Source organism: Gopherus flavomarginatus, chromosome 16 (assembly GCF_025201925.1).
Source record: "Gopherus flavomarginatus isolate rGopFla2 chromosome 16, rGopFla2.mat.asm, whole genome shotgun sequence".
Taxonomy (NCBI): Eukaryota; Metazoa; Chordata; order Testudines; family Testudinidae; genus Gopherus; species Gopherus flavomarginatus.
This window is the reverse complement of record NC_066632.1, coordinates 5,350,237-5,371,014: the sequence shown is the minus strand read 5'-3', so window position 1 is coordinate 5,371,014 and position 20,778 is coordinate 5,350,237. Positions and strand designations below refer to the sequence as shown.

The following is a 20,778-nucleotide window of genomic DNA, read 5'->3' as shown; positions in this document are numbered from 1 at the left end:
CACCTTCCTACCAATTGCTGCAGTTCTGTGCCTCTCTTTCCCCAGGTTTTCTGTCCAAGCATTAGAATCTGTGCTTTTCAAAGTTGGGAATGCGAGACTGATGAGAGAACTCAGGGAGCAGAGAACTTGGATTCTGCTTGAAAACCCCCAGACTCACCATGAGGGAGTGTGTCTGCTGGTGAGGTAAGAGATCTAGGAGGCATCATTTTATCCTTGGGAATCAGTAGCAAATAAAGTGGCTGAGAGGGAACCTCCAGTTTATAGCTTTGTGGGGGGTGCCCTGGGTGGAAACACACAGCTCCCACTCATAGATATCAGAGCAGTCTGCTCAGAGCAGCTGAGTTTTTGAAGTGTGCAATCGACCCCATAAGCAGTTTCTTTTGCCTTCCAGCGTTCTGCTAAAATCTGAACTAGTAACACCTGAGATCATCCAGAACCTCCTCCCCTGGGTGAATTCCCCGACAGAAAACTACCGAGTCACGGGCACAGCTTTCCTTGCCCAGGTAAGACAGCGGGCTCTGAAGAGCAGTTTCACCATTAGACCATTGTCTGTTTGCCTTTCTTTCGGGAGTTGTACAGTTCAGTTCATAGGAGTAATTGTCATTTTAGATAGTAGAATGGGTCCCCCTTTATATGGAAACCTGACAAGGAACTTCATTCTACCTTTCGGAGTCGTTCTCTCTCTGATATTTATATTGCTGTCATTGCCTATACTAGCTACACAACCACAGGGGCTGGCTGAGAGAGCTACAGACAGAGTTTGGATTCCTGGAACTCTTCTGCCAAGTCCTAGTGCTGATACTAACCAACAGCTCCTGATTTTGGTTTAGCTCAGCAGATCTTCGGAATGAACCTAGTGTCTTAATACTATAAAACATGCAACATACAAATACATTCACATCTATCATAGGTTCTCATTACTGTAGTATCTGAGTACCTCAAAACTCATTAATGTATGTATGCATCCCCACAACACTCCTGGGAGGTAGGGAAGCACTCTTATTCCTATTTTACAGGCAGGGAGCTGATACACAGAAGGGCTAAGTGATTTGCCTAAGATCACCCAGGAAGTCTTTGAGGGAACAGGAAATGGAAGCTGGGTTTCCTAAATCCTAGGCTAGTGTGATAACTGCTGGACCATCCTCTCTTTCCACCTCCTTCCTCTAAGATCTGCATCATATTTCCCACTTATGCTAAGCAACTATCTTAGGGACTCATCTGGTTCTAAGCAAAACAATCGATCTGTGCCTGGGATGGGCTGTACCTGGGCTTTGAGGCTTCTTATAAGATGCCCCATGGTCCTACTACACCCTGCCCCAGGAAAAGAGCCACAAATCTGGGTCTGTCTAGAGAGGCCTCGTGAAAGCAGCCAATCAGAGCCCATCAGGCTCAGCTAAAAGGAGCTGCAGGGCCTTAGCGGGTCAGTTCCTGGCAGGAACTGGAGGGGAAGAAAAGATGCTGCTCTCTGGCCACCGAAATTCAGGGGATAGCCAGAGTTTGATTCTTGCAGCATTTGCTTAAGTTGGGCTTGCAGGAAGAGAGTCCTTAAGAACTTTAACCTTGAGGTGAGGGTGAAGCTAAAAGTGGCCGGTAGGAAGAAGCAACAGTGAACTGAAATCAAGCAGTGCCTAACTACTGTTTACAGGGTCCATGGTTTGGATCTCAGAGTTACGGGCAGGCCCAGGTTCCCTTATCACTTACAGTGCCATAAGCCTCAGGAAGGGGACAATGCTTATGGAGAGCTTGAACAAAGGGTAGAATTTCAAGGACCCAGAGTTGGGGCTGGAAACCCTAGTGAGGGCAGTGGGACTGTTCTTGAAGGGGTTCATTTGGCCTTTGGGACTCAGAGAGAGGCCTGAGCCACAGAAGACTCACTGAGGTCGGCTGGCAGGGTGCACCAGAGGTGAGAAAAGGACTGTGGTACGAGACCCAGCCACTCAAGAGGTGAGTGGATCCCTATTATAGTGCCCAAAAGGAAAACTGCATGGTTTGAAGACATTTCTCATTTGTGTGGAATGATAAAGTTACAGTGTGTTATGTGGCAAGTGTCAGAGGGGAAGCCATATTAGTCTGTATCCACAAGACTGTGGCTGTAGGAGGACTCCTTGTTGTTTTTAGTGTATTCCATGTCGGCTCAAATTCTATTCCCAATCTTTATGATCATATTGGGGCTAATGGATGTGTTGATTTTATTTCAGCTAATGAGTAATCCCATGCTCAGGGAGAAGAAGTTCCTTAAGAGTGTCTTACACATCTTGGAAGAAAGGTCACAGGATAGGAACAGCATTGTCCGTCAGATGGCTGTAAGAGGCCTGGGAAATATAGTCGATGGGGCGCCTGAGAAGGTATGAGAGATTACTGAATAGGATGCAACATAACTAGAGAAACCAAGGGAAATAATTGTTCAGAGTTTACAGAGACTGCACACAATGCACTAGGGCAAATTCTGTTCTCTCCCATACCCTAGTAACCTTTTTGCAGTCAATACAGATCAAGCTGGCTCCTTTGGTAAGCTGGGCATAACTAAACAATGTGCACTTTAATATGACCATATGTAATGTATACATCTAGGAAGAAAAAATGCAGGCCATACTTACAGAGTGGGAGTCTCTATCCCAGGAAGCAATGACGCTGAAAAAACACTTGAGTCATGGCAGAGAATCAGTTGAACATAAGCTCCCAATGCCAAGCTGTGGCCAAAAGGGCTGAAATGATCCTTGGAGGCATAAACAGAGGAATCTTGAATCAGAGTAAAAAAGTTATTTTCACTCTGAATATGGCATTCATGTGAGCACTGCTGGAATACTGTGTCCAGATCAGGTGTCCACAATTCAAGAATTATGCTGATGAATTAGAGAGGATTCAGAGAAGAGTCACAAGAATTATCAAAGGATTGGAAAATAGACCTTTAGTGATAGATTCAAGGAGCTCAATCTATTTAGCTTTGCAAAGAGAAGGTTAAGGAGTGAACTGAGGGCCATCTATAACTACTCACATGGGGAACAAATTTTGGTAATGGGTTCTTCCCATTAGCAAGCAAAGGTATAACAAGATTCAATGAGGAAAAACGAAGCTAGACTCATTCAGACTGGGAATAAGGCATCCATTTTTAATGGTAATTTTAATTAACCATTGGAACAATTTGCCAACGGTTGTGGTGGATTCTCTGTCACTAGCCATTTTAAAATGAAGATTGGATGTTTTTCTAAAAGATACACTCTAGTTCCAATAGAGACTATTTTGGGGAAGTTCTGTGTTAGGCAGGAGGTCAGACTGGATAATCACCCTGGTCCCTTTTGGCCTTGGAATCTAAGTAACTAGAAATCTAGTAATAGGATTACACAGGTGTATTATGGCACCGAGTTTGGCTCGTTGTAGCTAGCACCTGGTCTGAAATATAGCTATAGGTCTCTGGGGTGAGAGGGGGTTGATGAAATTCCCACAACTTCATAACTACTAAAGAAAGCTTCTTAGAATTGTGATCAGTGATAATTGTTCTTTAATATCATCTGTTTGTCCAGGTGAAAAAGCACAAGAAGTTTCTTCTGGACATACTGATCGGGGCCTTACATGACATTTTCAGTTCTGAAGTCATTGGCGAGAGCATGAAAGCACTGGCCAAAGTCCTGAAGGAGCTGAAAGAGAAGGACATCGGTTCTTCCTTCAGAGACCTCACCCAACAGATCAGGACCTACTTTGACGATGTATGTGAACAGAACTCTCCAACCTCAGTTCAATCAATCTTGATTAGACTCCAGGGCCAGCTCTAGCGAAAACGCCGCCCCAAGGACGGTAGCATGCCACGGGGGGCGCTCTGCCGCTTGCCAGTCCCACGGCTCCGGTGGACCTCCAGCAGCCGTGCCTGCGGACGGTCAGCTGGTCTCACGGCTCTGGTGGAGCTGCCACAGGCATGCCTGCGGGAGGTCCAGCAGAGCCACCTGCCGCCCTCCCAGCAACTGGGAGAACACGCCCCGCGGCATGCCGCCACAAGCACGTGCTTGGCATGCTGGGGCCTGGAGCTGGCCCTGTTAGACTCCATTTACGATGTGTGATGTGGACTCCCTGGACATTGCTCATATCAGAGTGAAGAGATTTTAGGCCCTAGGGAAGAGAGGTATTTTATGGAGGAGGAGAACATTAGGAGGATGGGGATGACATCTCTGCTCCCACAGTCTCACCCTTCTGTTCTTCTTTATTGCCACTGATAACCTCAAAGAAAGTCTGAATATTAGATTAGGTAGCTAGATAACCATGGAAAAGGGGGTTACAGAGTGCAATAGAGAGTATTGGGCCTGCTCTATACCATTTTTATATGAGAGGGTTGGAATGATAATTCTGTTTAGCAGAGAATTTTGAGATTTCAAATTTTGGTTTTGTTCCTATTTGTGGGAACCCCTCTCCCCAAACTTCAAAACTCCTTGTGAAACAGAATTACTATTCTCAGCCTAGCTCTATTGGAAGCCTTGGCCCAGAGCAGTCTGCTCTCAGACTGTCCCGGTGCTGGGAACCTGAGAGCTAGAGGTGCAAATTTGAGAGCCAGGACTCCCAGGGTCATAGAATCAGAGAACACTAGGGTTAGAAGGGACCTTAGGAGGTCACCTAGTTCAACCCCCTGCCCAAAACAGGACCAATTCCCAGCTTTTTACCCCAGTTCCCCAAATGGCCCCCTCAGGGACTGAACTCACAACCCTGGGTTTAGCAGGCCAATGCTCAAACCACTGAGCTATCCTTCCCCCTGAAGCTGGGGGCCTGGAAGTCTACAATCCCAGTCAGCCTGCCAGATCGGCTGCCAAGGAGCTGGATGAGTGCACTGGCAAGACACCAGGCAGGTTTCTAAGGACCCCTGCCTGGCTTCCAGAGGAATTTCATCAAAATTGAACTGGCTCTAAAATATTTTCATGAATCAGCAAATTCAAACAAAAAATTGGTTAATTAAAGTTTTTCCAACTAGCTGTAGTTGGAATCATTCTACTTTAGCATAGAAGAGATGGCTGTGTGAGGTGCGTGATGGGATTATCCCTTACTTATCAAGTTGTGGGGTTTTCTTGGCTGTAGGAGGATGATGCCCTTCGTTCAATGGCCTTTGTCCTATTTGGCATCCTGGCTCAGTTGACAAAAAAAAAATGGAAGGCCTATTTCACCGAGCAGGTTCGAAAGAGCTGGGTCACACTTCTGCTGCACCTGCAAGACCCAAACCCCCAGGTTTCAATGGTAAGACTGACAGTGACTTGTTTACTAAGCCAAAGAAATCTTCCTCCCAATGCCAGGGGAGCTCTGCTATTCCTGCCTGCCGTGGAGGCCCAAATTCTCCCCTCAGTTCATTGCCCTCCTGCTGAGTCAGTTCCAGCGAGGTTGGTCCATGGCTGCTTCATCAGAATCCAAGATAGGTCATGGGTCTGAACCCTACAGGTCTCTGTTCCTGTCTGTCTCTGCACCCCAGGTCCCTACCTCCCCAGAATAGAGGACAGACCACAGCTGTGCCTGGTGAAGCAGCTTTCATCGGTATAACTGTTCCCAAAAGACATTGATGCTACCTCCAGGTTTCAGTGGAAGCTCTCCCCTCTATTAGTCATTCCTGCATGTTTCTGCCAATTACATCCAGATGAATCCCTTTTTGTCCTGGAACAGATGCGCAGTCATGCAGATGAGTTCCCTTTGAATGAACACAACACTCGGTAGGGAACAATTCAATGGCGTGACACTCTTTTTCAGAAATGCAGAGCTACGTTTCACCTCTGTTTCCCGTTTTTGGGACTGAAGAGATTCCAGCATGCGATTAGTAAGCACCTTGGTGGCACAGACGAGCTGAATCCTACAGAGCTCCAGGAGGACATTTGCAGACACCTTGTGAGTGAGCTGTTGAACTGTGTGAGATTATTGACTGGAGTGGCTTGTGGTGGTGTAGAGGGGTGTGTTGGGGGGGATGTGTGATGGACAATGTAAATAACTGCAAGGGTGGGATATATGAGGGAAGGTGATGGGAAATGTAAATCTGCCCCAGATTCCCATTTTTCCCACTTCTACTCAGCCACCTGTTCTTTCCCTTACTTACCTGTGGTTCGTAAAAGCCTGTGCTGGCAGTCAAAGGGCACTTCTAGCCAGAGAGAGCTCATGTGTCCCTGATTTCCTCTAGGCCAAAGAGAATGCAGAACTGCTGGAGAACTTATACAAAACTACCCTCATGTACTTCTACAGCAGCTGGGAAGGGATCCGGGCAGCTGCCGCCAAGTTAGCTGGTGAGAGATGATGCCCAGTGTCCCTTGTGATATTCCTATTGAGGGAGATAGAAAAAATCCCACTGTGTAGCACTGAGCTGCCATTGTGCTCTCTGTGCCTCAGCTTCCCACCCATAGATGGAGATGTTAATGTCCCTACCTCTCCAGGGTGGTGGTGGGAGGAATCATTAGTTGCTATGAAGTGCTTCGGGATTGTTGCAGGGAAAGCACGGTGCAATCATTTCGCAGTAGCGGCTGGGACACCATCACGTAGGGCATGGTTACACTTTGAGCTGGGGGTATAATTCCCTGCTTGATGAGACACACCCGCACTAGCCCTGCGTGCTAAAAATAGAGAGTAGCTGTGATGGCAGGAGGTTCAACCACCCCAAGTATGATCCCATCCAAACCCCAAAGTCTAGTCTCAAGGTGGCTGCTCCTCCCACTGCTTGTGCTGCCTTAGCTACATACGAATTGTAGCATGCCAGCACTGCCAGAGCTAATGTGGGCTCGTCCCATTGCACTGGGAGCGATACCCCTAGCTCAAAGTGCAGACCTACCCAGTGCCCCTCACTGCGACTTCATCACTGGGAGGCATGCAGCTCACCTCCCCATAGCGCCTGCTGTTTCATCTTCCTGGCCACAGCACCTTGTCAAGGAACCATTAGGTTCCTCCTCTTTGGCCCTGTGCCCTCTTCTCCCTAGCACACCCATGTGAGACAAGCGGGCATTGTGGCTCATCTAAGGCTCACCTGTCAGTCACCTTGTGAGATCCCTGCTTAGAACTCACTCATTCCTGGTCCCAGTCCTTTGCTCAGACCACTAGACCAAGACACTCTCTTAGTATGTCTTCAATAACTGACTGCAGTGGCAAGAGGAGCACAGATTGTTTCAAGCAAATGGGGTTTCTGTAAACAGTCTTTTTTTTAAAATGTCTCTCTCATTCTCTTCAGTGTGGACTCTAACCTGCTCCAGAATCCTCTTGCCCACAGCTCACCCTTAGGCCCACAGTAAGAGATCCCAAAGGCCTGTCTAGGGGCTGTCAATATCACTTTGCACTCAACAAGGGAAGGTTTTATTATTGTTACTGTTATTTATTTTACATTTTGTATTTAGGCTTCATCCGGGAACACACAGACATGCAGCGTATGAAATGGCTGGACCTGGAATATCTGCTGATGTGTAAGTAATAAATACAGCTGAAGTCCTGTTCATTAGTGAGTTGTTATAAAGGAATTTAGCTGACAAGTAGCAGTACCCGATACCACTGGTGCAAAGTGCATCAGTCACACATCAAAGGACAAATTCACTCTTGCCCAGTAGAAAGTCAGCTTTAATTTCCCCTGAAGGAGGAAGCTGCAGAAGGTATGAAATGAGCCAGTGCATCTCCTGGGTGTCCTGGCAATGCCCCCTCCCCAGCCAGTGCTATCCACACTTGGGCTTTATTGGCTCTCTGTGGACTCCCCAAGTGCGAAGAAGATGTAGCCACTTTCTGCTACCCGCAATGTCCCACCAGCAATTTTTCTTCCCGTACGTGCCCTGTATCATGCACAAACCAGCTTGGCCCTGGCCTCTGTTAAATTCCAGGTTTAGTTGAGCTCAGGCAGTAGCTCCTGAATAGAGCTGGAAAAGTGGAAACTATTGAAACAATGGATCTTCTTCCATTTGCTGCAGAGTGGATGACTTTCTGGTAGAGTCAGGGTCTCCCCACAGTTGGGAGCATGGAAGGGACACAATGGGGGAACCTAAAGCTTTGTTTGTATTGGAGAGCTGCTGTAGCGTGGTATTCAGAGGTAATAAGTCTCCAGCTATCTCAGGCACAGGGGACTATATGAAAAGTGAGGCCTATTCATCTCTCATGTATTTTCCACCCCAGTAGAAGGACTGAGCCCAGTTTCACATTTTTCCATGTGATCAGGTACATCAAGGTTCTGTGATCACACTTAGCTGTGATTTGACAGTCTGTTCACTAATGTGATGTCCTCTGTAATTTCAGCTCTCCGGGTCCTAGAGGAAGACCCAAGTTCCACTGTCCAGCTGGTGGCAACTGAGATCATAAGTGACATCTGTTCTGGTCGAGTGCTTGAGGAATGAAGCGGAACAGAGACAAACAGAACAAGGCACTCCAGTAGTATAAGGGCCCTACCATTAATCAAATGTTAAACCCACCCCTTGACTCAATAAGCCCTGCCCACCAGTCATCGGAAGCCCCAACCCATGGGGTATTACTTCTGGGGCCAAGGCGGACACATGACCGGAAGCAAGATGTGTCATGTGACCCCTCTAAGAACTCCTCCCACTGTCCTCTACCAATCAGGATGGGTTTCACCCCGATAGGAATGCCCCGAGAGAAGATTTGACCAATCAGGGGGAGTTCCGGGGCAGGTGACCTGTCCAGAAGTTATTTGTGTGACCCCTCTAAGAACTCCTCCCACTGCCGTCTACTGATCAGGAGGGGTTTCAGCCACTGGGGATCACTCCAAGAGGAGATTTGACCAACTGAGGGGAATTCTGGGGTGGGGTGACCCGTCCGGAAGTGCTTCATGTGACCCCTCTAAGAACTCCTCCCACCACCCTTTACCAATTGCGATGGGTTTCAGCGGCAGAGGATTGCCCCAAGAGGACAGTTGACCAAAATAGGGTAGGTTCTCGGAAGGGGTGAACCGTCTAGAAGAGGGTCGTGTGACCCCTCTAAGAACTCCTTCCAATGCCCTCTGCCAGTCGGGGTGCAGCACCATCACCCCATAAGTCCCAGCGCTGGGCAGAGGAGGCCATCTCTTACCACGAAGATGTGTTTTATGAATTGTGGAAAGGCTGAGAGGAGACATGGACTCCTTTACCACCCCCCTGAGAACTTCGGATTTTGTTTTAGCCCTGAGGACCTTTGGGCTTGTATGGATAAAGCGCTATAGCAGTGACAGTTCTTCTTCGAGTGATTGCTCACATCCATTCCAGTTAGGTGTGCGCGCCGCGCGTGCACGTTCGTCGGAAACTTTTTACCCTAGCAACTCCAGTGGGCCGGCAGGTCGCCCCCTGGAGTGGCGCCGCCATGGCGCTCAATATATATCCCTGCCGGCCCACCCGCTCCTCAGTTCCTTCTTACCGCCGTGTCGGTCGTTGGAACTGTGGAGCGCGGCATAGCTGTCCTCCACGTCCCTAGCTCTCCTTGTTATCTCTCGTTATTGTTAATAGTTGTTAGTTAGATCGTTAAGTATAGTTAGTAAGTAATTAAGTGTAAATAGTGTTGTAAATAGTTGTTCGCCGGGGGCTGTAGCCCTTCCCGGCACCCGGCACCGGGCTCATGCCTGGTTCGCCGGGCTTTAAGCAGTGTGCGGCCTGTAAGAAGCCTATGCCTACCAGCGACCCCCACGACGCGTGCCTGAAGTGCCTGGGGGAATCGCACAGATCGGACAAGTGCCGCATCTGCAAGGCCTTTAAGCCCAGGACCAAAAAAGAGAGAGACCAAAGGCTCCGGACTCTCCTTATGGAGGCGGCACTTGACCCGGCGGCTTCGCAGGCCGTCATCTCGGCGCCGGCACCGGATCGCACCGGCACCGGAAAGACTCCCCGGCGCCGACCTTCTCCGGCACCGGGTGCAGAACCAAGACCGTCAGCGTCTGCTACTCCAGCCAGGCAGACCCGACTGGAGCGCCCGGCCTCGACATCGGCCACGGCGCCGCCGGCACCGTCGACTCCGGGCCCGGCGGGTCCGTCGAGTCCGGTGCCGCCAAGCTCCCCCATAAGATCTGGGGTTGAGATACTGGTCCCATCCACGCCGGAGACCTTCGCCTCGGCACGGGACCTTATTGCCTTGACAGAGCCTACTCAGCTGCCACCCCCAGTACCTCCAGTGCGGGTCGCATCTAGAGGCAAGCCCATGATGTCGGCACCGTCTCGGGACTCGCGCTCGCGGTCCAGGTCCCGACGTCACGGCAGGTCAAGATCTCATCGCCGCTCGCAGTCCCGGCACCGCTCCCCTCGGCGGTACCGGTCGCACTCGCGGCACCGATCGACCTCCAGACGGTCGCGGTCTGACTCCAGCCGACGATACCGGCACCGTGACTCCAGGAGCCAGTCCCGCCATCACTCGCCGCACCGGTCGACCTCCCGGCACCGAGCTGGTGGCAGGTCCCGGTCCCGGTCGACCTCCCGGCACCGCGTCGGTGGCAGGTCCCGGTCCCGATCCCGGCACCGAAGCGGCGGCCGGTACCGGTCCAGATCCCGGCACCGAGACAGAACCCGGTCCCGGTCCCGATCCCGGCACCGCTATGACTCCCGGTACCGATCCCCGGCACCGAGAAGATCGTCGCTGCCGACCCGCGCAGACCCTTACCAGCCAGGGTCGGCCCCGCCGTGGCCTTCTAGGCAGCCGTCGGTGTCGTCGCAAACGGACAGCGGGTATGCGCTGGGCACTGACCGGCAGGCGGCGCTCTTTCAAGACCCGCCACAACAGGACCAAGGCCCGCAGCAGTGGGGGTTTTGGACCCCATGGGCATACCATCAAGCCCAGGGCCCCCAACAGCTTCCTGCTAGGCCTGCGACGACGGAGCACAGGGTGCCAGAGGCTTCGTTGTCTCGCCCCCCTCCCTCCCCGGATGGAGAGGAAGGGTCCAAGCAGCAAGACTCCGCTCTGGCTCCTGAGGCAGAGGCGAGGGCCGAGGGGGACCCCCCATTGGACACTTTCTTGCCGGGGGTCTCCTCATCCTCCTCCCCTGATGAAGCGGTGGCTGGCACCTCCTCCAGTAGCCCCCCCCCCCCGCTGGATCTCAGGGCGCACCAAGACCTCCTTAGGCGAGTAGCTCAGAATCTGAGCCTACAAGCCGAGGAGGTCTCGGAAATCGAGGATCCGATTGTCACCATCCTCTCGTCGGATGCTCCCACCAGGGTCGCCCTACCCTTCATAAGAACGATCCAGGCCAACGCCAATACTATCTGGCAGTCACCGGCCTCCATCCCCCCTACGGCGAGGGGCGTCGAGAGGAAGTACATGGCCCCCTCTAAAGGCTATGAGTACCTCCATGTACACCCGACACCGTGTTCCCTGGTGGTACAGTCGGTAAATGACAGGGAGCGTCATGGGCAGGAAGCTCCAGCCCCCAAATCCAGGGAGGCCAGACGTATGGACCTCCTTGGACGCAAAGTATACTCGGCTGGGGCGCTGCAGCTCAGGGTTTCGAACCAACAAGCCCTGCTCAGCAGGTACGCGTTCAACTCATGGGTGGCAGCGGACAAATTTAAAGAGCTGCTGCCGCAAGACGCCCGCCAAGAATTTGCAGCCATCCTAGATGAGGGCAAGAAGGTTGCGCGTACATCATTGCAAGCTTCTTTGGACGCTGCAGACTCGGCTGCCCGCACCCTCGCTTCGGGGGTAACGATGCGCCGTATCTCCTGGCTGCAGGTCTCTGGCCTTCCTCCGGAGCTCCAACATACCATCCAGGACCTCCCGTTCGAAGGCCAGGGCCTGTTTTCGGAAAAGACAGACCCCAGACTTAAGAGTCTAAAGGACAATCGGGTCATTATGCGCTCCCTCGGGATGCACACGCCGGGAACGCAGCGCAGACCCTTCCGGCCACAGCAGCAACAGCAGCGCAGGCCATATCCCCAGTTCCGCCAACGGCAGGACCTTAATAGGCGCCGTGGCAGGAATGGAAGGCGTAGGCATTCGGGGAACCAAGGGGGGCAGAATCAAGGCTCCTCTAAGCCCCCGCCTGGACCCAAGCCTTCATTTTGAAGGTGCGCCCGAGGGCGCAGTAACAGTTTCCCCCACGGATCCTTCCCCCCCGTTTTCCAACCGCCTTTCGTTTTTCCTCCCGGCGTGGACCCAAATAACATCGGACCGCTGGGTCTTACGCACGGTGCAGACGGGATACCGCCTGCAGTTTATATCGTTTCCTCCTTCCCGCCCCCCTTCCTCGTCCCTCTTCAGGGACCCCTCTCACGAGCAATTCCTTCGGCAGGAGGTACAGACGCTCCTCAGCAAAGGAGCTGTAGAGGCGGTTCCGGAAAACGAGAAGGGCAAGGGGTTTTATTCCCGTTACTTTCTGATCCCCAAGGCCAAGGGAGGCCTCAGGCCTATCCTCGACCTGCGAGAACTCAACAAATACCTGGTGAAGTTGAAGTTCCGCATGGTATCCCTGGGGACCATTATCCCATCCCTGGATCCGGGAGACTGGTACGCCGCCCTCGACATGCAGGACGCTTATTTTCACATTGCCATTTGGCCACACCACAGACGTTTCCTTCGTTTCGTGGTGGGCCCCCTTCACTACCAATTTGCAGTCCTCCCATTTGGCCTTTCTACGGCCCCGAGGGTATTTACAAAATGCATGGCAGTCGTTGTGGCACATCTTCGGCGCAGTCGTATCCACGTGTTCCCTTACCTAGACGATTGGTTAATTCGGGCCACGTCGGAACTGCAAGTTTGCAGCCACGTCCGCGTGATCACCGGCCTGTTTGCTACTTTGGGCCTCTTGATCAACATGGACAAGTCCACCCTGATCCCCACGCAGAGGGTGGAGTTCATCGGGGCCGTCCTGGACGCCACCGTGGCCAGGGCTCTTCTGCCGTTGCCGAGGTTCCAGGCATTGTCGGCGATCGTTCAACGACTGCGGACAGCCCCCTTGACATCAGTGCGGACATGTCTAACCCTGTTAGGCCACATGGCAGCATGCACGTTTGTGACCGGTTATGCTCGGCTCCGCATGAGGCCCCTCCAGTTGTGGCTCATCGAACATTACCGGCCGGCAAGGCAGCCGCTAGACATGCTGATCACGATCCCCCAAGGGGTGTTAGATTCTCTCGACTGGTGGCTAGACCAGTCCGTAGTGTGTGCGGGGCTCCCTTTCCACCCACCTCAGCCCTCGGTGTCCCTGACAACGGATGCCTCAGATCTCGGCTGGGGGGCCCACCTGGGAAACCTGAGAACGCAAGGCCTGTGGTCCCCGCAGGAGGTGAGGTTGCACATCAACATGCGGGAGTTGAGAGCGGTCCGCCTTGCTTGTCAAACGTTCTGTCACCAGCTTCGAGGTCGTTGTGTCGCGGTGTTTACCGACAACACGACGACCATGTACTATATCAACAAGCAGGGCGGCACCAGATCCTCTCCCCTGTGTCACGAGGCGATGCGACTCTGGGACTTTTGTGTAGCCCATTCCATTCACCTCACGGCTTCCTTCCTCCCCGGAGTACGGAACACGCTGGCGGATCGCTTGAGCAGATCCTTCCTATCGCACGAGTGGTCCCTTCGCCCGGACGTCGCTCTCTCCATCTTCCAGAGGTGGGGTTATCCCCGTGTGGACCTCTTCGCGTCCGGGGGGAACAAGAAGTGCCAGGCGTTCTGCTCCTTTCAGGGCAGGGAGCTCGGGTCGATAGCGGATGCCTTCCTTATTCCGTGGACGACCCACTTGTACTACGCGTTTCCCCCGTTTCCTCTGGTTCACAGGGTCCTTCTGAAGGTGCGCAGGGACAGGGCTCGCGTGATCATGGTAGCCCCGGCGTGGCCCAGGCAACATTGGTACCCCATGCTGCTGGACCTGGCCATAGCCGGCCCAGTTCCCCTGCCCCTTCACCCGGACCTGATTACCCAGGAGCACGGGACTCTCTGTCACCCGGACCTGCAGTCGCTGCACCTAGCGGCGTGGTTCCTGCGTGGCTGACCGGCTCTGAACTGCGCTGCTCCACACCGGTGCGGGAGGTGCTTTTGGGCAGCAGGAAGCCTTCCACGAGAGCGACATACTCGGCCAAGTGGAAGCGTTTCTCCTGTTGGTGCGTGGAGAGAGATCTCCGCCCTATGGAAGTTTTGGTGGCCAATATCTTAGACTACGTTTGGTCCCTCAAACAACAGGGTCTGGCGATATCGTCGTTGCGGGTCCACCTGGCAGCTATCTCCACCTTTCACCCGGGTGGGGATGGTCGCTCTGTTTTTTCTCACCCGACGGTGTCTAGATTCCTTAAGGGGCTGGAACGTTTATACCCTAACGTCCGACTCCCTGCTCCAACCTGGGATCTTAACCTGGTGTTGTCTCGGCTCATGGGGCCCCCCTTTGAGCCGTTAGCTACTTGCTCCCTACTTTATCTCTCTTGGAAGACTGCCTTTTTAGTAGCTATCACCTCAGCTAGGCGGGTGTCGGAACTCCGGGCTCTTGTGGTAGACCCCCCGTATACAGTCTTCCACAAAGATAAGGTGCAGCTGAGGCCACACCCTGCCTTTCTCCCCAAGGTAGTCTCGTCCTTCCACATCAACCAAGAGATATTCCTTCCGGTTTTTTTCCCGAAACCTCACTCCTCAGGCAGGGAGCAGCAGCTCCACTCGCTTGATGTCCGTAGGGCTCTCGCGTTCTATGTGGAGAGGACCAAGCCCTTCCGCAAATCCCCCCAGCTTTTCGTGGCGGTAGCGGACCGCATGAAGGGGCTTTCTATCTCCTCCCAGAGGTTATCCTCATGGGTAACGTCCTGTATCAGGACCTGCTATGACTTGGCCCACGTCCCTTCGGGCCGGGTGACTGCGCATTCTACCAGGGCGCAGGCGTCGTCGCTGGCTTTCCTCGCCCGTGTGCCCATCCAGGAAATCTGTCGGGCGGCGACCTGGTCATCGGTCCACACCTTTGCTTCCCACTACGCCCTGGTCCAGCAGTCGAGAGAGGACGCGGCCTTCGGATCTGCAGTGCTCCAGGCTGCGACTTCTCACTCCGACCCCACCGCCTAGGTATGGCTTGGGATTCACCTAACTGGAATGGATGTGAGCAATCACTCGAAGAAGAAAAGACGGTTACTCACCTTTGTAACTGTTGTTCTTCGAGATGTGTTGCTCACATCCATTCCACACCCGCCCTCCTTCCCCACTGTCGGAGTAGCCGGCAAGAAGGAACTGAGGAGCGGGTGGGCCGGCAGGGATATATATTGAGCGCCATGGCGGCGCCACTCCAGGGGGCGACCTGCCGGCCCACTGGAGTTGCTAGGGTAAAAAGTTTCCGACGAACGTGCACGCGCGGCGCGCACACCTAACTGGAATGGATGTGAGCAACACATCTCGAAGAACAACAGTTACAAAGGTGAGTAACCGTCTTTTCCGAGGAGGGCCCTTTGACTCGACCATTGATAGATACCTCGGAACCCGACCCAGAACTCTCGTGACAGGGCCGGTTCCAGACACCAGCCCACCAAGCACATGCTTGGGGCAGCACCTTGGGACGGGGCGACACTTGGGGTTTGGCTTTGGTTTTTTTTGGTTCGGCCAGGCGGCGCTGGGGGGAGGCGGGGCTTGGGAGGCGTGGCGCCATGCTGGGTGGCAAGGACTTGGGTGACGCAGCGCTCGGCTGAGGAGGGCTTCAGTGGCACAACGCTCGGGGGGGCGGGGACTTGGACGGCAAAACATGACGCTGGGGGGGCGAGGAATTGGGCGACGCGACGTTCGGGGGCAGGGACTTGGGCGAGGCGATGCTCGGGGGGGCAGGGACTTGGGCGAGGCGACACTTGGGAGGTGGGGACTTGGGGGATGCGACGCTTGGGGGGGCTCGGACTTGGGCGACACGACGCTCGGCGGGTGGGGACTTGGGCGACACGACACTTGAGGGGGGACTTGGGCGACGTGACGCTCAGGGGACTCGGACTTGGGCAATGCGATGTTCGGGGGGCGGGGTCTTGGACGACACCGCGCTCGGCGGAGTGGGGACTTGGACGACGCGATGCTCGGGGGGGGGCGGGGGCTCTTCGTTTTCGCTTGGGGCGGCAAAAATGTTAGAGCCGACCCTGCCTCGTGAAGAACCCTGATGAGTGTGATGGCCTCTCATTGTCCACCGCCCCAAAGTTGGAAGACGATCATGGCTTGGGGGAGTCACCAGCGGACAAGGTGAATGGGAAAGACGTCACTCAGGTAAATGAATGATTAAGAAGCGACGGTTAATCATGGAGGTATAATGAGGTTAAGAATCGACTTGGCATTGCATAAATCTAAGAACAAGCAGTGGGGGGCTAACACTGTTTTTTGTCTGAAAATCTCTCAACAGCTCGACGATGCCTTTCAAGAGGTCTTTGAGAACTTACACATCGGTAGCCCTGTTGTGCATCAGCTGTTTTTGCTCCTGTCTGAGACGCAGATCTCGAGAGGAAAATCCAGAAAAGGACAAAATAGAAGAATGAATCAGCTCAGAGTCCCTCGTTGTAGGGGTCATAGTGTCCATTTTTACAGGCGGCTGTCAAAGGTTGTGTTAAACCAGGCAATTAATTAAACTTATTTAAATGTGTCCATATGACCCCTCCATACTTGTGTTAGTAAAAGACGGTACCAGAACAGTCCTGTCTCCACAGATGGCTCTGTTAAAGAAAATATATTATACACCCAGGGAAGTTGGGATCTTTGGCAGGGTGAATCCTCTTTTTCAAGTGGCCAAAAAGCATAGTAAAACTTTAAATAGAAGACAGGCAACGGCTTGGCTTTCACACCAGGAGGCTTACACTTTACACAAACCAGCTCAAATACGTTTTAAAAGAAACAAGACCATTGTTTCAGATGTGGACGCGCAATGGCAGGCAGATTTGGTAGATGTGCGCCGGTTCTCCAAACACAACAGAGGCTTTAAATACATCTTAAAGGTGATAGACATTCTTTCCAAATATGCCTGGGCCTTAGGCCTAAAAGACAAGACGAGTGGTGAGGTACCCAAGACCTTTAAAGCTATTTTTAGCAAAGGTCATGCCTCAACAATTACAAACCCATCGGTGGAAAGAATTTTTAAACAAACCTTTTTACCATGAAGAATTACAGAAAGTAAACCCCAAACAAGACAGGATTTACAGGATCAAAAAAGTTCTAGCGAATAAAGGAAAAGGGAGAAAAAAGCAGCTACTGGTGAAATGGTTGGGGGGGTAATAAGTTTAACAGCTGGGTGGAAGCTTTTCAAGTCTGTGACATTTAGACATGAACAAAACAAACAAACAAAAAGATTCCTCCTGCAAAGACAGAGAGAAAAAATGAGCGACAGCGGATTCTACATTACTTTGCCCAGCAATGCCAGCTCTGCAGTTTTTCCTCAAAACACAGCTTGAATTTTACAATATGGCTAATTAAGCCCTAGAATCTCTGGAGTGCCTGGGAGGTAGAGTTAGTGGAAATACAATACCCGCACAGCCGGAACACTATCAACAAAGACACCTCTTTTGAAATCACCTTTGGAGATATGGCATGGAATTTTATCCTGCGACGAGATTATTACTTGTCCATACCCGAATTATTGGATCGTATGAACAGTACTGTGGCTCATCATCCCAAACCACCTGAGGTGGTCATGAACTACAACTCTGTGGGTAGAAAAGTTAGTCTTAAATCCACCAATTTTACTTATATGTTTTCTACCAGCGGGGAGCTAGCTAACATTTAGGTTTGGGCCCCAAGCACAGCGTCTAAAAATTCCCCTTCTCAGCAGACATCACAGGGCTTTTAACTTTTTGTGTCTGTTCACAGATATTGTAGAACACCAGTTTGTGGGGGACTTTTCTGTTCCCCTGTTACGCTGTGTCCCTGTCCAAGGAAGGAACAAGGAGTTTGTCACATCACCTACGATAAACCTCATTACGTTCCTGTCAGAAAAAACCACATCGATACCATTACCATTGAAATAAAGACAGATCAGAACAGACACGTCTTATTTCGCTTTGGTAAGGTGATCATCAAGGTGCACCAGTGTCCCCGGAGAGAGCAAGGTTTCTAAAAAGCAACACATTATGGCGATCCTAAAAAATTACAGCGACCCCACCATCTACAGGAACTATTACAAAGCCCAGACGGGATATGCCCTTCCTGGATGTACGGGGCTGGCGTGGGTGAAATATTCTGTAACCAAGGCTCTGCAACCAGGCTTTGAGGCAGGACGCTGCGTGAGAGAATACATGAATCTGGCACAGACAGCTGATAAACACATGAAAGATCGTTCTCTGTTAATCAACCGTGAGGAGTTTGCACAGGGTTACATCTTGTTTGCCTTTGACCTGTCTCCCGACCAGGAATGCGCTGATCACTGTTCCCTGATTAAAACTGGGAACCTGAGAGCAGAAATAGGTTTGGGGATGGCTTTAACCATCACCATCACTATGATCGTGTATGGGGTTTTTGACAACGTCATAGAGACAAATCAGAGAAGAAATGTTCTGCTTGGCTATATGTGAACATGGGCACCGTGCAGCTCTCACGTGTCTCATCAACGACCTCTTACACAAAAAAGAATCCCCTTATGATTGGCTCCCTGGCAGCAATCAGTCTCAGCCACCCTTAGGTTTAGTGGTCAACACGCATCCATGTAACCAATCTGGTGAATCCTGGCTCACCTTGTATCTGACGAAGTGTAACCTTGGAGAGTTTTTTGACTCATACGGGCACCTCCCCGAATAGCGTGTTGTTTCCTAAAAGCTTTATGACATTTTTAAACAAAAATGCCACGGACAATGTGTTTCACAATAGACAATTACAAGACCCTCACTCTGTTGCCTGCAGCGATCATTGCGTGTTTTTCTTACATCATCGTAGCAAGGGTTTATCTCTTGATTGGATTTTAAACTTGTATTCTAACGACATAGTGCAAAACGACCGGATGGTGATGAATTTTGTAAAAACTAAATTTAAATTCTTGGGCATATCTAGCCTTGCTCAAAACATGTTTCAACAAGCCCAGACATGCGTATCTTGCAATGATTTTTATAGCCATGTTATCCAATACTCTCAGGCATAACAGACAACATTTGTTTGGCGTTATCCAACACATTTTTTATAAAGTAACTTTTCCCTCAGTTGCTAGGCCCCGCAAGAGTTGCAGAAAAGGAGTGTTTCCACCTCGGATCCATTTTAAAAGCCGTAGGACAGGGTTTTAAACTCTTCTCCTAGGACCCTCTTATTGGAAACGACTTTCTGTGTTTTCTTAAGGGGTTTTGTCTCTATTTACCATTGATTTTTGTTCCTTATGATAGAGGGCTGCTGCACCTCTATCTTTTTGGAGGTGTTTTTTCACAGGCCTGTGCAATAGTCCAGGACTAGATCTTGCAAACTGTCCAAGTTGATCTTTTCACAGTTCGCTATGTTCAGGGTAATACCTTTGACTTTCATGCAGGCCTTTTCTCCTGACAGCTTATACCCATATGTTTTTGGGCCTGCCGACACAAACTCGGTGATGTGTTGATCTGGTGGGATCTTGCTCGTGAGGTCCCCTAAATAATCCCACAGAAGGGGATTCCAGTCACCCTCTCTTTTCACAAATATCACCAAGTCTGTGTCATGGTACGGGCACCGCTCTTGCAACCTATCTAGCAAGTTGTATAGTTCTAAGTGGGCATAAGCAGTGGTGAAACAGGCTAAGAAAACATTGGTATTTCCAGAGACAGAGTACCGGTCTTTTGCATCCTGCCAAGACACTCATGCTGTTTCATCGTCGATAAACTCGCAGGATGAAACCTTGTAGTTGGGGCAAAACAGGTACTGATAGAGTTCGTCAGGGTCTCTCATGCCGCTGGTATTAGATAGGTTTGTGGAGCAGAGAATATTATTATTATTACTATTATAAATCACATGAAACTGTCCTGTAAACTTAAAAATAAAATATTCATTAGGGTATTTTTCTATATAAAAAGTCATAGCTTTAAAACAAAATAATCCATTTCAGGCTGTACAACAAACAGGAGTTTTGAGTTTATTTCTACCACTTTAAAACAACAAACCTACAAACATATTTTTAAATACACCTCATTTTGCAAAATAAAAACCAAACTGCTTTTAAACTCAACTTTTAAAATCCAGTTTAAAACACATTTTGTACACAAAAAAAAAACCATTTTATTAGTTTGAAACACACCATGACCATCAGTTTGCAGCCATATACTTTAAAAAAAAAATCCCACCTATGTTTTACAGAGAGAGAGAGTTTAAAACACAGTTTGCAACAAAGTAGTTTTCAATAAACCCACATGCACTTAAAAGCCAATTGCAGAAAGTTACCTTCTACTACAGGATAAATTGCAGGCATATGCTTGTTCTGTTTCCCCCATGTGTGTTTGGGCCTTTGGATTAAAGAACAAGCAAAAAACTCTTAGTTAGTATTAGCCCCAAATCCCTACACAACCTGTGTGGTACCTGAAGTTATAAGCAAAACTACAGTTAAAATGGTTTTTACCTTGGCCTGGTGATGAAATGCAATTTAGAGTTACTGGTTCCATGCTAAACAGATCACACTGCAATAAACACAGACATCATTATTTACTAAGACAGCACAGCCAACGAGTGATATTATATAATATATATTCAGGGCTGGTGCAACCATTTAAGCGAACTAGGCAGTTGCCTAGCGTGCCAAGATTTGGGGGCGCCAAAAAGCACCCCCAAATTTTTTTTAAATGGTTGACTGGCTGGTGCTGCCGGCGGCAGCTGGCAGCCCAGGGTGTCCCCCGGGTCAGCGCGCCGCCTGTCTGAGGTGGAAGGGCAGGCTCAGAGTCAGTCTGCCCTGCCAGACAAGATGCGGGGCAGCAGTTGCTGCAGGGAGGCAGCACGGAGCAGCTCGGAGGAGTCAGAGATGCTCTGCTCCGGGGG

At 50.9% G+C, this 20,778-nt stretch overlaps 1 protein-coding gene and 1 pseudogene across 5 annotated transcripts in view; both read left to right on the top strand.

Annotated features, from left to right (window-relative positions):
* Positions 1 to 20,778, top strand: part of LOC127035279 (maestro heat-like repeat-containing protein family member 2B) — a 108,631-nt gene that overhangs the window by 25,035 nt on the left and 62,818 nt on the right. For 4 of the 5 annotated variants that reach the window (XM_050924973.1, XM_050924974.1, XM_050924970.1 and 1 more), the window contains 9 exons: positions 46 to 183; positions 392 to 503; positions 2,199 to 2,345; positions 3,522 to 3,704; positions 5,056 to 5,211; positions 5,713 to 5,847; positions 6,134 to 6,236; positions 7,332 to 7,397; positions 8,212 to 8,856. In XM_050924973.1, the coding sequence (XP_050780930.1) occupies positions 46 to 183; positions 392 to 503; positions 2,199 to 2,345; positions 3,522 to 3,704; positions 5,056 to 5,211; positions 5,713 to 5,847; positions 6,134 to 6,236; positions 7,332 to 7,397; positions 8,212 to 8,309 (1,138 nt within the window). In that variant the 3' untranslated portion in view covers positions 8,310 to 8,856. The remainder of the gene's footprint in view (positions 1 to 45; positions 184 to 391; positions 504 to 2,198; positions 2,346 to 3,521; positions 3,705 to 5,055; positions 5,212 to 5,712; positions 5,848 to 6,133; positions 6,237 to 7,331; positions 7,398 to 8,211; positions 8,857 to 20,778) is intronic. The other variant, XM_050924975.1, reaches the window with a different exon arrangement.
* LOC127035545 (adhesion G protein-coupled receptor E3-like) overlaps positions 15,286 to 20,778 on the top strand; it is a 91,581-nt pseudogene continuing 86,088 nt past the window's right edge.